The sequence below is a fragment of the Chionomys nivalis genome, chromosome 12, assembly GCF_950005125.1.
Source record: "Chionomys nivalis chromosome 12, mChiNiv1.1, whole genome shotgun sequence".
In the NCBI taxonomy this organism is placed as follows: domain Eukaryota; kingdom Metazoa; phylum Chordata; class Mammalia; order Rodentia; family Cricetidae; genus Chionomys; species Chionomys nivalis.
In genome coordinates, this window is record NC_080097.1 from 15101152 (window position 1) to 15116652 (window position 15501).

A 15501-nucleotide genomic window follows, 5' to 3' on the forward strand; every position below is an offset into this window, starting at 1 on the left:
ATCTACCATAAAGGCTGTAATCAGAATTACCTAACAAATTCTAAGTAAGTTCCAGGATTTATTATGTCCACTGTCTTGAGCAATTTACCTTTTAAATGAGGTAGACCCATGCTAGCAGCATTTTCTTCATTGCTATTTTTAAAAATACATACACCAATAATTCTTAAATGTATAATGGAAAGGTCACTTACTGAAAAAGGCCAGCATGAAAATGCCATCATTGCCTACTCTCAGCTGGTCTACATCACTGAAGTCATCTCTTGGTGTACACTCTTCCTCCTGGTTCTGTAAAAGACATACCAAAACACTTCACTAAAATAATCACAGCTTTTTTACCTTCAATTTAAGAATAAAAACATCAGTAACACCTAACCTCAGGTAGTCATACAGATAAGAGACTAGCAAGTATTTAACATAGGTGCTGCAGAGAAGAATATCTTTAAAGGCAAACACAGAAAAAGGCGACTTGAGGGTTCAGGAGGTGGCTTAGTCAGTACAAGCACGAATACCTGAGCTGGGATCCTCAAACCCACATAAAAGTCCAGCACTGCAGCATGTGCCAATGGCCCATTGTTGGTGGAACAGAGACACAGGTCCCTAAAGCTTACTGGCAGCCAATCTGGCTTAACGGTAAATTTTCGGCCCATCCCTGTTTCAAAAGTGAAAGGTGGAGAAGGACAAAGGAAGAACACCTCAACCCCAATAATACACCCAACACTTACTTCAAGCCTATACACACACCAAACACACACACACACCATATACACACACCGTAAACATACACCTATACACACACATACCATATACACACACCGTAAACATATACCTATACACACGCCATACACACACCGTAAACACACACCATACACACACCATATACATACACCGTAAACACACACCATATACACACACACCATACACACACGCCATAAACACACACACCATAAACACACGCCTATACACACAACCATAAACACACCATATACACACACTGTAAAAACATACCATACACACACCATATACACATTCCACACACACTGTAAACAGACACATACACACACAGTGGGAAGGGGCAATAACATCAAATTCAGGAGAATTATACAAAGAAGACAGATGTGATCCCACTGCATAAACATCAAGTGGGAAAATAAAATTCTTATGAACGGTGACAGAATGTAAATTTGTACAAGCTCTGGTTGGGAAGTAGACAGTAATAATTAAAAATAAAAATGTATATGCCCTCTGATCCAGCAATTTCAATTCTTAAAATATATTGTATATACATAGTCACGCTTCTAAGAAATGATATATTAAAAAAGTTATTGTAGTGATGCTAGCAAGAACAGACTGGACACGATTTAATGCCCCTTAATTGTGGGCTGAGTTGGGAGACAGCTCTACAGGCATGTTTCTGTTTCTTTCATAAAGAAACACTGACTCAATTTTCTGGATACTTACATAGTGGGTACTTTTGGAAGAGTAGAATCTCCCAGCAGAGCAATGGTGTGGGCATTCTTGCGGGTTTTTTTTTTTTTTTTTTTGCTATGGGGGGGGTGTTGAAAAGGGTTTCTCTGTGTAATAGCCTTGGACTGTCCTGGAACACACTCTGTAGACTAGACTGGCCGGAATTAAAGATGTGGGCCACCACCACCCAGTCAGATGTAGGTATTAACGACAGTTAGAAGAGGTGGGATCCCTAGTAACATAGCCCACAGTATGCGGGGATTATCATTTCATCACTCCTGATGCCCTGTGGGATCCGGGGCCTGACGGTCAGCAGAGCAAGACAACCGCTACTTCTCTGAATAATTAAGTCTTTACTTCTGACCTAAGTAACCTCTTGCCTTCTTTCCAAAATACAGGAAACCAACAAACTAATAATCTGTCTACAAACTGGGTTAAAATTCAAGTCAGTGCTTAGTAGATAGATAAATTATAGGACATATATCCTATGAAACTAAAAAATGCGGCATTAAAATTTTTAAGTAAATTTAAAAAGGGTTTAATATCTTGGTGTTTTTATTATTCTAATAAGTTCTAAAATACACTAAATACTGTTTGTATAGTATACCTGTTGCTTACAAAATAATACACTAACATATGAATGTCTTTGCTCAAAAATGTAAAGAACTCTGAAATTACTTGCAAAATCAGTCATCACTGATTGCTTCTAATAGTTAAGAAATATTACTACACAAGATTTTGCTTCCTTAGCCTTGAGCCCTATCAGTTCACACAAAAGAACCTGCATGCTGTCTTAGAGCCTATACAAAAGTCAAACGGGACGAGATAATAAAGACACCAAGCTATTTATGCCATTATTAAAAGGAGCAAATGCATACATGAAAGGGAAGAGGGGGTAAACGGTATACTGGGAGTGGGGAAAGGGAAAAGCAAACCTGACAGAAAATAAATAGGACAGCATAGCTCTGATGACAAGACCATGAAATCTAAGCTCTATGGGGAGAAACACAGGGGCAGCGAAGAGATCAGTGGACACAAGGGCCACAGAAAAGAGGAGCTGCGAGGGTGGTGCCCATCACAGTGAGCAGATGCGCATGGAAAGTCAAGTGTAGGACACGCCTGAAATCAAAACACTCTGAAAAAATAAGAAGCCATAAGCTGAGGCAGGATACAGACAGATCAACAGAAATGGAGGGGTCAAGGACAAGAGAAGGCAAATTTATCTGTCGAGTGTAATGTGACCAATATTGACACACACAGACAGTAACACGAAGACTACACAACTTCTGCACACAGAGAACGATTTCTGTATTAAAGCTACAGGAAGTCACGAAAACACTGTTGAAGAAATGATGTGTTTACTCTTTGAGGTGCTTCCGCTGCTGCAGCTGCCATGGCAGCAGCTTTAGCCTTTTCAGCTTCATCGTATGTGGGAAGAGAGGTAGCAACGCTGTACGGAGGTGGCACGGGGTAAAACTCACTGTAAACTTCAGTATCTGAAGAGAAACAAGATTTTTAAAAGATAAACATTAAAATTTAATATGATTTTTACAGCCATAATCATACTTGAACAGCTTACAATAGACACTAAAGACTGCTGTCGCTGGTGTAGGTCTGTATTGTAAGCTACAGAACATAAAACACTGCCCAACTTTTATCATCTTCCAACTCAAAACTGGCTCAAGACTGAGTTCTGAACATCCATTTATTTTGAATGTGCAAGTTCATTCTCTCCTTCAGCTGTGTGGACTCTTGGGATTAAACCCAGGTCATCAAGGCATGGCCTTATCTACTGAGGCATCTCACTTGAAGCAGGAACCTCACGGTATGTGACATCGTCTATGCTCTCACGGTATGTGACATCGTCTATGCTCTCACGGTATGTGACATCGTCTATGCTCTCACGGTATGTGACATCGTCTATGCTCTCACGGTATGTGACATCGTCTATGCTCTCACGGTATGTGACATCGTCTATGCTCTCACGGTATGTGACATCGTCTATGCTCTCACCCGTCTGCACAAAGAACCTTGCTCACTCGCTCACTCCCATCTCACAGGCCGACCAGGCAAAGGAAAAGCCTGTAAACTCAGCCATCACAGCACCTCTGCCATGCCGACCATGCTGTCTGTCCTCTCTATGCACAAATGTTAGCAACTCTGAGATCCAGTCCCAATCCCACAGGAAATGGCAGCCCCAGAGCCCTCTGCTCTGATGAACAACTACACGGGGTCATTTTCCTATGCTTGTCTCGGCAGCTACCCTCATCGCTTCAGAAAACTCCACGTTCTCTTCACTTAAAGACTAATGGACTTTTAACTCTTTCTCATTCTCACCTCTTTCCTTCAGTTTTTCCAATATCCACATACTTCTCTAGTTTCTATGAACAATTTCTGGCTGATTTTTAAAACATTTTTGAGAAATAGTCTCCAAAAATTATAGTAAAATAGTAAGTATAGACTGCTCATTTTTAAAAATGAAACTACAAAATATATTTCCAATATAATTAGTATAAGTTAGATCAGCATGAACTGATAACGTTTATAGCAGAATGATGACCGTGGAAAACGTACACTCTAAATGTGAGGTCAAACATTAAGGAACACAGAATTTCCTCTAACTATAACTGTAATATTTTGATATTTTCTACACTAGCTTATCATTTTCTCTACAACAGAACTTCTTGCATCTCCAATACAAAAAGTTTTTATTCTAGTATTACATTTTCAGCTATAGAGACTTTAAGAAAAAAATAAGTTACCATATAGCCTAAGAATCTGAAGTTCGGTTATTTCGAATCTACTGACAGAAACTAGAAGTAACAGTACAATTAAGAAGCAAAATCTAAATGAAAACACAATATATTATCAATCTAAGAAAATAACATTGAAATTATAAACTTAAATAGCATACATCATCCAAGGAGATATAATCTTCTACACCAACCACATGTAAAATCTTGAAAACTCTTTAGGTCCCATTAAGGTGTCTAAGCCTCACTAAAGTAGTCACACACCTAATCCAGAAGAGATGGAGCCACGGCATGACAGTTCATGCCAAAAATAAAGATGGGTCAGTTGTTTAAAATCTAAAAGCTATTTTTGTTGCTACTTCATAAATGTAATTTTGCTACTGTTATGAATGATAATATAAATATCTGTGTTTCCCAAAGGTCTTAGCCTACCCCTTTGAAAGGGCCGTTGGACCTCAGAGGGGTCGTGACCCACAAGTTGAGAACCACTGCTTTACAGTGCTTGTGGCCAATGAGAGCCTTTTCCTGATATGGCCAAGATTGCAGCAAAGGGCTTGGCGGGAGAAGCAGAGCAATGATGCTGCCGGCTGAGCTTTAGAAGCCCAGACTCTTTGACAGTTCTCATCCAGAAGCACCAAGCAAGCATGCTGCTAGAATAAGATTCTAACCATAACACCAACACACACTGGCTTCACTATCGAGGGTCTCAGATTACAGCCAAAAACTGCCTTGAAAAGTAAATGAACTTCCAGTGTTTGGTCTTTTGCAGATCACAAATACAAAAATGGTAACTAGACAAAGTTAGCCTGAGCTTCCCACACGGAGTCAACGTTCACTACAAAGAAACAAGGAAGAAAATGTAATGAAGGCTTGTCTTTGTGGTGCTGGCGAGCCATCGAGGGCTGCACGCACACCACACGAGCACTCTACAAGGAGCTAGAGCCCCAACTTAGAAAGGGCTGCTTGCTGCTGTTACAATGTTTTTCAGTAACTAATTTTTAAAATAACTACTTCATAATGAATGTGAAATGGAGAACTTGTAGACACTTTTTGAAATTACTACACTACTCAAAGATTACAGCAGTAAACAGAATCATACAATTATACAAATAAAAGTATATAAAACATGGATGTATAAAATTATTATATGACCAATTGAACACAGCCGAGAAATCACACATTGAGTGGAATTGCCTGACACAGAGGAAAGCAGCAGCAAGCAGGAATCTGACTTGTATGCAAGCATTCTTACCATATGTATGGCATACACTATGCACACTGCTCATGTCTATTCACACATACTTAATCATGCGTCATTATTAGTTTTCCATTATAACCTTATGAATATATGAGCACAAATATACTGTGTGTCTATACACATAGACATGTACATATAGGTATGTACATGTGTGTATGTATATACAACTATGATTACATGTGTGCGTGTATTTCTTTCAAAGTTCATTTAACAAGCTGGGTGCAAAGGCACATGCTTGTCCTCCGAGCATGCATCACTTGGGAGGCTGAAGCAAAAAGATTATGAGTTCTAGGCCACCCTGGGCTACACAGTAAGCTCCAGTCCAGCCTGGGTAATAAAGCCAAACAAAACCAGCAATTGTCCCACTGAAGACTTGATAATCACATACACGCCATGCTGTCGGGAAGAAGACTCAGGGAAACCCACCTGAAGTGGTCGGTACTTCCACGGTAATGCTACTGTATGGTGGAGGCGAAGAGTCAGTTTCCAGGGCTGGGGCTGAAGCAGCAGCTTCCGCGGTCTGTGCTGTGGAGTTAGAAGTTGATGGTTGCTCTACAGTAGATGATTCTGAATTATCGTCTTCATTGTGAAGCTAAAGAACGAAAGAGAAGAAAATCAATGTAATAATTTATTATTTTCTTTACTTCAGCTAATTTTTAAAGATTATTTAAAATTTAAAGATTCAGGAAAAGGAAGAAAAATTAACATTTTAAAAGATGAGCAATAAAGACAATTTAATCAGTATAGGGCAAAAAAAAAAAATCACAAGCAGGAACTAAGTTTATAAGCTTCATCCTGCAAGCAAGCACATGTACCTAGTTCTCAGCATCTTGCTTTAAACATGCACTGAAATCTGGTTTCACGTGTCTAATGTAAAAATATGTTCTGTGAGTAAAGCATTTCTTGTTGGTAAGCAGAACACACTTGGATTCTACAGAAGTGGGGTCCTAAGTGTGCCATCACCTAGCAAGCATGCACACCTGATTAAAATCAAGGGTCAGTAGGGCTTTCGTCAAACAACTGAGCTGTCTGCTAACAAAAGCAGATTTTGTTTTCATCTTAGTTCACACTCTATTACTATAATGAGCACCATAACCACAACGGCTGTGTGGGGAAGCATTCACCTCACAGGTTACAGGCCATCACCAAGGGAAGTCAGAGCAGGGACTCGGGCAGAGATCATGGAGAGCTGCTGTGTGGCTTGCCCCATAGCCTGCTCAGCCTGCTTTCTTACAGCATCCAAGACTACTTGCCCAGGGTAGCACTACCCACCTGGGCTGGGCTCGCCCACACAGACATGCTTATGGGCCAATATGATGGGGGCATTTTCTCTACTGAAGTTCCCTCTTCTCAAATGACCATTGCTTGTGTGAAGTTGAAGAAAACACACATTAACCAGCACATTGCTGCTATGCCTACTCTCATGAATAAAAACAAGCTGTGAAAGAGTAAAGGGTTTTAAGATGAGGACATAATACATAAGTATTATACACATACTAAGTTGTACGACAGGCATGGTATCTGAAGTTTACTTTTTGATGTTTGGTTTTGGTTGTTTGGAGTCGGGACCTCAATATGTAGCCCCAGCAGGCCTATCCTCCTACTATAACCACCCTGGCAGAAAAGAAGACACACTAAAGAGCGATGCCGCTACTAGTGCAGCGCCTGTGCTGTTGTTTCATGGCAGCAGGCAGAAGGAGAGGCGCTGCTGAGGGGGCTTGAGGGGGACGGAGGCCAGAGTGGCAGCGGAGAACCTGACAGCAGTCATGCCAAGTGGCAGTGGGGACAGTGTCACCCACTGGAGCGTGGCATCACAGTTTTCCACACAAGAGGAAGAACTAGGCATTGATGGCATGACCACTTCTGAGAGGGTGGTAGGTCTTCTACCCCAGGTATCACCAATGACTCAAAGATCACAGTGCTCAAACAGGTCCAGGAGCTGATCATCAGCAAATACTCCACCCTGCTCAACAACTTTCCAAGCAGACAAGTCCACTGAAGTGCACAAGTTTGTCATTGGCTTCATTGAGGAGGCATGCAAGCAGGACATTGAACTGCTGCTAAAACCTAATGTCAACCTCAACACGCTCCTGCGGGACGAAAACGTGAATGTGGTAATAAAAAAAAAAAAAGCCATCCTCGCCATGACCCAGCTCTACAAGGTGGCCTTGCAGTGGATGGTGAAGTCTTGAGTCATCAATAATCTCCAGGAGGCCTACTGTGACATGGTGTCCTCCATGGCTGGGGAAATCCTGCTATTGGATTCTGACAATGACTGCATCTATAAACATGCCATCAAGTTTGTGAAGGGCCCCCCTGTCACCCTGTCACCCCACATGGCTGATTTAGAGGTCCCCCAACACCAGGAACATGATATCAGTCTGGACCGAATCCCTCGAGATCACCCCTACATCCAATACAATGTCCCGTGGGAAGAGGGGAAGGTGGTCTTGGAGCAACTGTTGAAGTTCATGGTACACCCTGTCATCTCTCCATCAACCTGACCACAGCCCTGGGCTCCCTTGCCAACATCGCCTGCCAGAGACCCATGTTCATGTCCGAGGTGATCCAGGCCTATGAGACCCTGAATGCCAACCTGCCCCCAACACTGGCCAAGTCCGAGGTGTGCAGCGTGTGTAAAAACCTCAAACTGCACTTGCTGAGTGTGCTCAAGCACCCTGCCTCCTTGGAATTCCAGGCCCAGATCACCATACTGCTGGTGGACCTGGGCACCCCCCAGGCAGAGATCGCCCACAATATGCCCAGCAGCAAGGACTCCCGCAAATGGCCCCAAAATGATGCCAACTCCACACTGAAGAAGATGAAACTGGAGCCCAACTTGGGAGAAGATGATGAAGATAAAGACTTGGAGTCTGGCCCATCAGGGACTTCAGAGGCCTCAGCCCAATCAGTCACGGACATCACTGTGAAGTTCTTGCAGCCTCTGCTGATGCCTGACAATGTAGCCAGTATGGTTCTCATCAACATGGTGTACCTGCCTGAGACCACACCTGCCTCCTTCCAACCATCTACACTCATGGCCACACAATGACAGCTGCAGGACTGGGTCCTGGTGAGTCTTGTGCTGACCCAACCAGGCCGTGGCACTGGACTCTACTTCTGGAGAAGCTGTGGAGACGAAGGTCATGTGCCATCTCACATGTTACCTCTCATCATTAAGCAGAATGCTCAGTGTCTTCAGGCTCTGGGCTTTGAAATCCAACAGACTTCACGCTGAGGTCCAGGCTGAGCCAGACTGACAGTGTCAGGTTACTGAGCCTGAGCCTTATGTCATCAGTATGTTTTTATTTGATGTGTGTGCCCTCAGAGACCAGAAGAGAAGTGTCACATCTCTTGGAGATGGAAGAATCACAAGAGGTTGTTGGGTGTTGGAAGCGAAACTTAGGTCCTTTGCAAGAGAGGCAAGTGCTTTTCACCCCTGAGCCATCTCTTCAGTCTGGGCTTTTGTCTTCTTTAGGACTGGGTCTTGTGGAACCCATGCTGGCCTCTAACTTGCACCAGTTTTCCTGCCTGGTCTCCTGAGTGCTGGAATTACAGGTGTGGGCACACTCGGCACCAGCTTGTTCTCTGAAGTACAAGTCATGAGCAGTACCACAAGCACAGCTCCAGTACCCATCGGCTGTGAACTTCACAAAGCATGTTCTCTCTTTCCATCTCATGTGGTCTGAAAGGCTGGACTCAGCTCCCCTTTACCCTCTGCGCCATTGCACCAGCCCTTGTTTCAGACCTTGTCGTGAGCATGGCTGCTGTCAACAGGGGCTTATGAGTCTTTGGTGCGCTCAGGTTTTCCTGAGCAGTATGCTCCAAGGGATGGGGCTGTCGAGTCACATGGCCTCGGCTGTTAAGGACTGTTTATCATGAGGATGCCCAAGTGGACACACCTGTCATTCCAGGAAGTGGAAGCTGGAAGATCAGAGGTCATCCTTGGATGCATAGTGAGTTTGAAGACATCCTGGGGTACATGAGACCATGACTCACAAACCCCGAATGGGCTGGTATGGCAGCTCAGGGGTACAGTATTTGTTGTCAAACCCAGAATCTGAGTTTGATCCCTGGAACCCACATGATGGAAGGAGAGAACTCCACACCACACATGCAGCCTGGTATATGCGTGTACATCCCCAATTAAGTGAAATTTTAAAAAACATTTAAAAAAAAAAAAAAACAGAGATACCTGTGCACTCCCTTTGGCTACCACACTATTAAAACAATGGTCCCCAAGGGTAGTGGCATTTCAACTGTATTTTAATAAACAGTAACTGCCTAAAGATCTAAGAGTACAACAGTCCCAATGGTCAGCCTTATAAACCAGGTTATGGTAACACACACCTTTAATCCCAGTAGCCACACTAGTTTCTATAGAAATCGGGTGGTGCCCAGCCCTAGAGAGGAATATAAGATGGGACAAAACAGTCTCATTCTGAGATTCCGGGAGGCAGGATCACAATTTCAAACTGAGTTCGAAGTAAAAGCCAGTGGCTGGCTGTTTTGCTTCTTGGATCTTCAGGTTAAACCCCAATTTCTAATCCTGAGCTTTTATTAATCATGCTTCACCAAAGGAACTGAAATTTCCTCAGGAATCTCAAGAAGAAGGAATCCCACAAGAAGGAAAGGCTGAAGCCGGGTGCCAGCAAGAAGAGGAATCTCTCCCCTAGAAAGAGACTGCAGACAGTTCTGATAACTTGTCAGACCACCATGCAGATAAAAGATGGCAAACCAAGATCAAGGAAGTTACCTTGACCAGGACTCCTTAGTGGCGCACACATCCTGCCCTCTGTTTAAATGCTAGTCACATGCCAAGACCCCAAAGAGAGAGATGGGGTCACTGGACCTCTTTAATGTTTCCTCTTCGAAGTATGGTCAAACTGAATAAATCTCCTTTGCCTGTTTTTCATTACTTGTCTCTTCCAATAGTTTAGTGGGGATGGGTGGCTGAGCCCAGCTTGCTAAGGCTGCCAAGGCCCATGCTCCCATCGAACTACTGCAGTAACTCTGCTTCTGCCCTTCTGAGGGCTGACAGCCAGTCCTGGCCACCATGTCAGACTTGGGTTTCCTTTTAAAACATGGAAGTTTTTGAAATCTAGTCTCTAGGCTTGGTGCAGTATCTGTCCATGGCACACTATTCTACTGCATCACTTCAAGCAGATTTTGGGGATTTATTAGTGGGTACGTTATCGTCGTAAGCAATTATCAAAAATATACAGCTGTTTCCTAAAAGGCTTTCCTTCCTTCTGTGCTATCACAGATCCATGGCACTGTGGGTGGGCAGTAGTTATATCCAGACTTTAGATAGATACTAACTGACTGTAAGTGATTAATGATGACTCATCTTACTCCTTTGGCCAAGTGAATCACTCCTTCTGGGAAGCATACCTGGGCTAAAACAACAGTGATCTAATAAAGGACATGCAAAAGTATATAACTAGGGACAAGGTTAAGAAGGGACACAATTAAGGAAACATCAAGGAATGTACCTGTATAAATTTAACAGAGTTCACTCATCTTCAAGACAAGTATGCCATCTATCAAATCACGTTATTAGAAATAACACAGGAAATCCTAGTTTTTAAGCTTCCTTTCCTTAAATGGCTTGAGAACCAAAAATTTAGAAACCCAGATGGAAAAAATACTATAAAACATTTTTCTATGCAGGAAAAAAACGTTTAAAAAATAATGTTTGGCTTTATAACGCCATTTAGATGCTGAGTTTTAAGAAGATTCTGATGGCGACTTTCTACATTCTACTCCATACAGGGAATGACAATATAATAGTAACAGCAATTTGTAATAAAAGCTTCTACTCCTTTCCTGTTCCTGCAATCAAATTAGATAAGAACATTTTGACATATTCTCCAGAAAGTTTCTAATTTGCATGAACTAAAAATAAATCAGCAAAGTAGAGTTGGTAAAGTTCAAAGACTAAAATTGTCTAAGAGCACATTTCTTAATGAAGATTTGGGATAGCAAACCTTAAAGCATGGATAAATATCCAAACAAATGTCACTGGACTTGAAATATACTTCTTTTAGCTATTAGAATCTGAACAATCTAGAAGATTTTAAAGGAAAACTGCTGGGGACAGAGGCTACTGAGGCACAAATGGAATAGGAGCTAGTGAGCCTTAATGTACCCACTCTCTTCAAGGGAGCACCAGTCTGGGCTGCAGTCGTGAGGCTGTGAATACTGTTGTCTGGCAGTTTAGAAGTGTGCTCTGTTTGTGCTAGTAGTTACTAAAGCAAGAAGTGCAGCCTCGGTACATACAGTTCCCTAAGCTTCCACAAGTTTTCTCTAATTGAAGGGGGCTCACTCCAGCAGTTATATATGCTGAACAACTCAAGATCAAGTAGTGCACACATTTCAGGAATGGCTACAATTCTCACAGTACAGTACAGGGTGAAATGTGAAAATTTCGCCACTTAACTATCATGAAGCAGTCATAGTAACTGCATAATCAAGTATCTGCCTCCTAATTTACTAAAGTATACTGTTTTTCAAAACCACAGATCACTATACACTTCTGAACATAATCTCCAGGGGCTAGAAAGACAGTTCAGTGGTCAAGAGCACTGGCTGGTCTTCCAGTGTACCCAGGTTCCATTCGCATGGCAGCTCACAACTGTCTGTAATTCTAGTCCCAGGGGATCCAACACCTTCTTATGACCTCCATGGGCGTAAGTACGCATGTGGTACACAGACATACATGTAGGCAAACACCAAAACACATTTAAAAATTAATTTTGCCTGAAGATCAGAAAGCAGAGCTAAGTAAGCCACTAAAGGCCAGGCAGTGGTGGCACACACCTATATTCCCAGATTTGGGAGACAGAGATGGATGGATCTCTGTGAATTCAAGGTCACCCTGGGCTAAACAAAATTGATCCTGTCTAAACAAGAAACAGCTCACACAAAGGTGATCCCAGCACTTGGAATCACAAACCTTTCATCCCAGCACTAAGGAGGTGGAAACAGGAGCGATATGGCTGGGTAGAGAGAGGGAGGAGGAGACCGGAGCTCAAAGCAGTCTGAAGCAGTCAGTTGTAGATGCAGTCTGAAGATTCATAGGAACAGATCGCCCCTTTGGTCTAAGCTTTGGGAGAGTTAAGAAATCTCTAGTGGCTGGACACTCTGCTTCTCTGATCTTTGGCATAAACACTTATTGATGTCACCATGGTACCAATAGATGTTAGCCCACCCTAACATCTACCCCATCTATGACCTGCAGAGTGTGTGAAGGGACTGGTACTGAGGAACCATAGCCACAGGATCTCCATGACTCAGGGCAATAGCAGATTATCCAAGAGCAGTTTTGGTGAGGGTCCAGCGATGATGATGTGCCAGAAGCTTTGAACCAGACAATGACTTACTACAAAGAATGTTTTGCGGGTGGGGCTGATTGATGCTGTGTAGCACACTGCAGCTCCCGATGCCACTATGAATGAAGAGTGTTAGAAAGACAGAGGAGCGAGGTGGAGTTTGTTGTTTTATTTTTAATTAATTTTCGGAGGGGTGGATTCTTCTGGGGAAATGCTGTAAGGGTAAGGGGGAGATATGAAGAGATTGGGAAGTGAGTGGGATTGGGGTGCATGGTGTGAAATTCCCAAAGAATAAAGAATTATATCAAAAACAAAGTAAATAAAAAGATTTGAAAAAATAAAAATAACTCTACTAGAGATGACATTCTTACCACAGTGAAATAGGAGTCAAAGGAAAGAGAATTAAAAACAAAACAAACAACAAATACACAGACACACAGAGAGACAGATACACATTCTCTCTCTCTCTCTCTCTCTCTCTCTCTCTCTCTCTCTCTCTCTGCCGTAGGAAATCAAAAATTAGTCAAGTCTCTGGATTAGGGACAAGCTACCTAGTACTCTTCACACACTCAGGGGAAAAAAGCATTGATGACTTACAGCACTGAACACGAGCAAATATCTATCCATAGATATGACTTTACTCATTCAGGAAACATCTACTATTAAAGAATATAGAGATAAAAGATTAAATTGGTCATACAGAGGCAATGTTTTCAAATTAGCAAGACTATCCCTGGGGAAAAGCAAATTTTCTTGAACAAACAACACAATAGTAGTATTAGCAGCAAAAATATGAAACTGTTCCTAGAAAAACTGTACATTGGGGCCAGGAGTGGTGTATGCCTTTAATCCCAGCACTCAGGAGCCAGGCAGGAAGCTCTCTTTGAGCTCAAGGCCAGCCTGCTCTGCACAGGGAGTTACAGCCAAGCCAGGCTACAAAGAGAGACTCCTGTTTCAAATAAAACAAACCAAAACTGCACAATGGAATAAACAGAATTAAACTTCTACTAGTAAGGGTAAAATTAATTTAACCATATTGAAGAACAATTTGGTAATTCAGAGTAAAACCAAATGTATACATACCCATGAGTCTATTTTCTAGATGTCAATTTCTGAAAACTCTTGTACTTAAAGCCACACAGGGACACGCTTAAGTTAGCATTTTTCAAAAGAACAAGAAACTATACAGCCAAATATGCCCTGAGTAAATTATTATATAAATATACCACTGCTATATATTACATATACATATAGTTATATACCATATCATGTAAATTGTTATGTAAATATAGCCTGATTTGTATAACAGAATTCACCACTTAAACTGGAAAGTAAATCAATATGTATTAATTGCAGTGGATAAATCTCAGAAGCATACTCTCCTAGTTTCCTTTCCTTTCGCTGTGATTAAATGCCCTGTAAAAGCAGCTTAAGGGAAAAGGGGTCTGTTTACACACACATTCACACAGATGCACATACATGCATATAATTAAAAACAATAATAAATCTCTAAGTAGTTTTTTGAAAGAATATTTAACAACCCAAAGAAATTAAAATAGACTTGAGAACTGAATGAATCATGTTATCCTAATTTTCTTTTTATGTTTATTTATTTATTTTGTGTGTGGAGGGGGTGGGTACGGGCATGCACCAGTCACGGCACATATGTGGTGGGCAGAGGCGGCCTTGATGAAGCTGGTGTTTTCCTTCTACCTGTACGTGGGCTCCAGGAATTGAATGCAAGTCTCCAGGCTTTTACAGTGTCACTACCTGCTAACCCACCTTACCAGGCCCACTTAAATAATTTTAAATAAGACATAGGGTTATTTAAAAATAACGATTTTAAAGAAGACATAGGGTTATTTAAAAATGACTACTCTCACCATTATTTAAATTTTAAAAAAGACAAAATGTTGTTTCAAAATGACTGCTAATAAATAAAATAGGCAGAATGGATTCTGGAAAATTTTGGATTCTTTTTCATTTTCTTTTTTACTAGTCTGTGCTTTCCCAAGATATTTACAAGAAAGATAAAAAAAAATTCTTTGTTTCTAATGTGAGACATAATGATATAATAAAGAGATTTCTGTGTTTAAAGGAATTTCTGTAAGTTGGTTAAACCTGGGGTTATAAGAAAACTTATATCTCTAAAATTTCTCCTTAGTATTGAACAAGACCATCACAGACTCCACATAATATTCAAAACCTTTTATAACCATCATCAGGAGAAAGGTCAGGCCACAGATCCATATTATGAGGCAACTGCCCCAGTCAGCCACCCTGCAGCACTTAAATACTGTACTGTCAGCAAGAATCCATTTCCTTGTGGTGACTTGCTAATGAAATTCAGCTTAAAGGTCAAAGGGCTTCAGAAGGGCTTTTTGTTGCTTTGCCACCTGTAATAACAACACTCTTCCCTCATGGTGATCTTTTCCCACACACAACATAAACCACATATATTCAGCGATATAATCTGAAGAGGCATTCTGAAGTCAGGATCCTCAGTTAGACCCTGCCTCAAAAAAAAAAAAAAAAAATCTGCTTTTAGTTTGGAATACATAGTACCTATTCCTTAAAAACCTGTTAACACACACTATACGCAGTCCTATAGAGGTGCTCACTAAGCAGCTTTTTCCCACTGCTCTCCTACCTACAAGTACAAACAGCCCTTCAATCCATACTAAATTCAAGA

General features: G+C 41.6%; 1 protein-coding gene across 1 annotated transcript in view; it reads right to left on the reverse strand.

Annotated features, from left to right (window-relative positions):
• Ndfip2 (Nedd4 family interacting protein 2) overlaps window positions 1-15501 on the reverse strand; it is a 48953-nt gene that overhangs the window by 14951 nt on the left and 18501 nt on the right. The window contains exons 2-4 of the mRNA XM_057786578.1: window positions 5902-6067; window positions 2827-2960; window positions 192-285 (exon numbers count right to left, since the gene is read on the reverse strand). Of these exons, the coding sequence (XP_057642561.1) occupies window positions 192-285; window positions 2827-2960; window positions 5902-6067 (394 nt within the window). The remainder of the gene's footprint in view (window positions 1-191; window positions 286-2826; window positions 2961-5901; window positions 6068-15501) is intronic.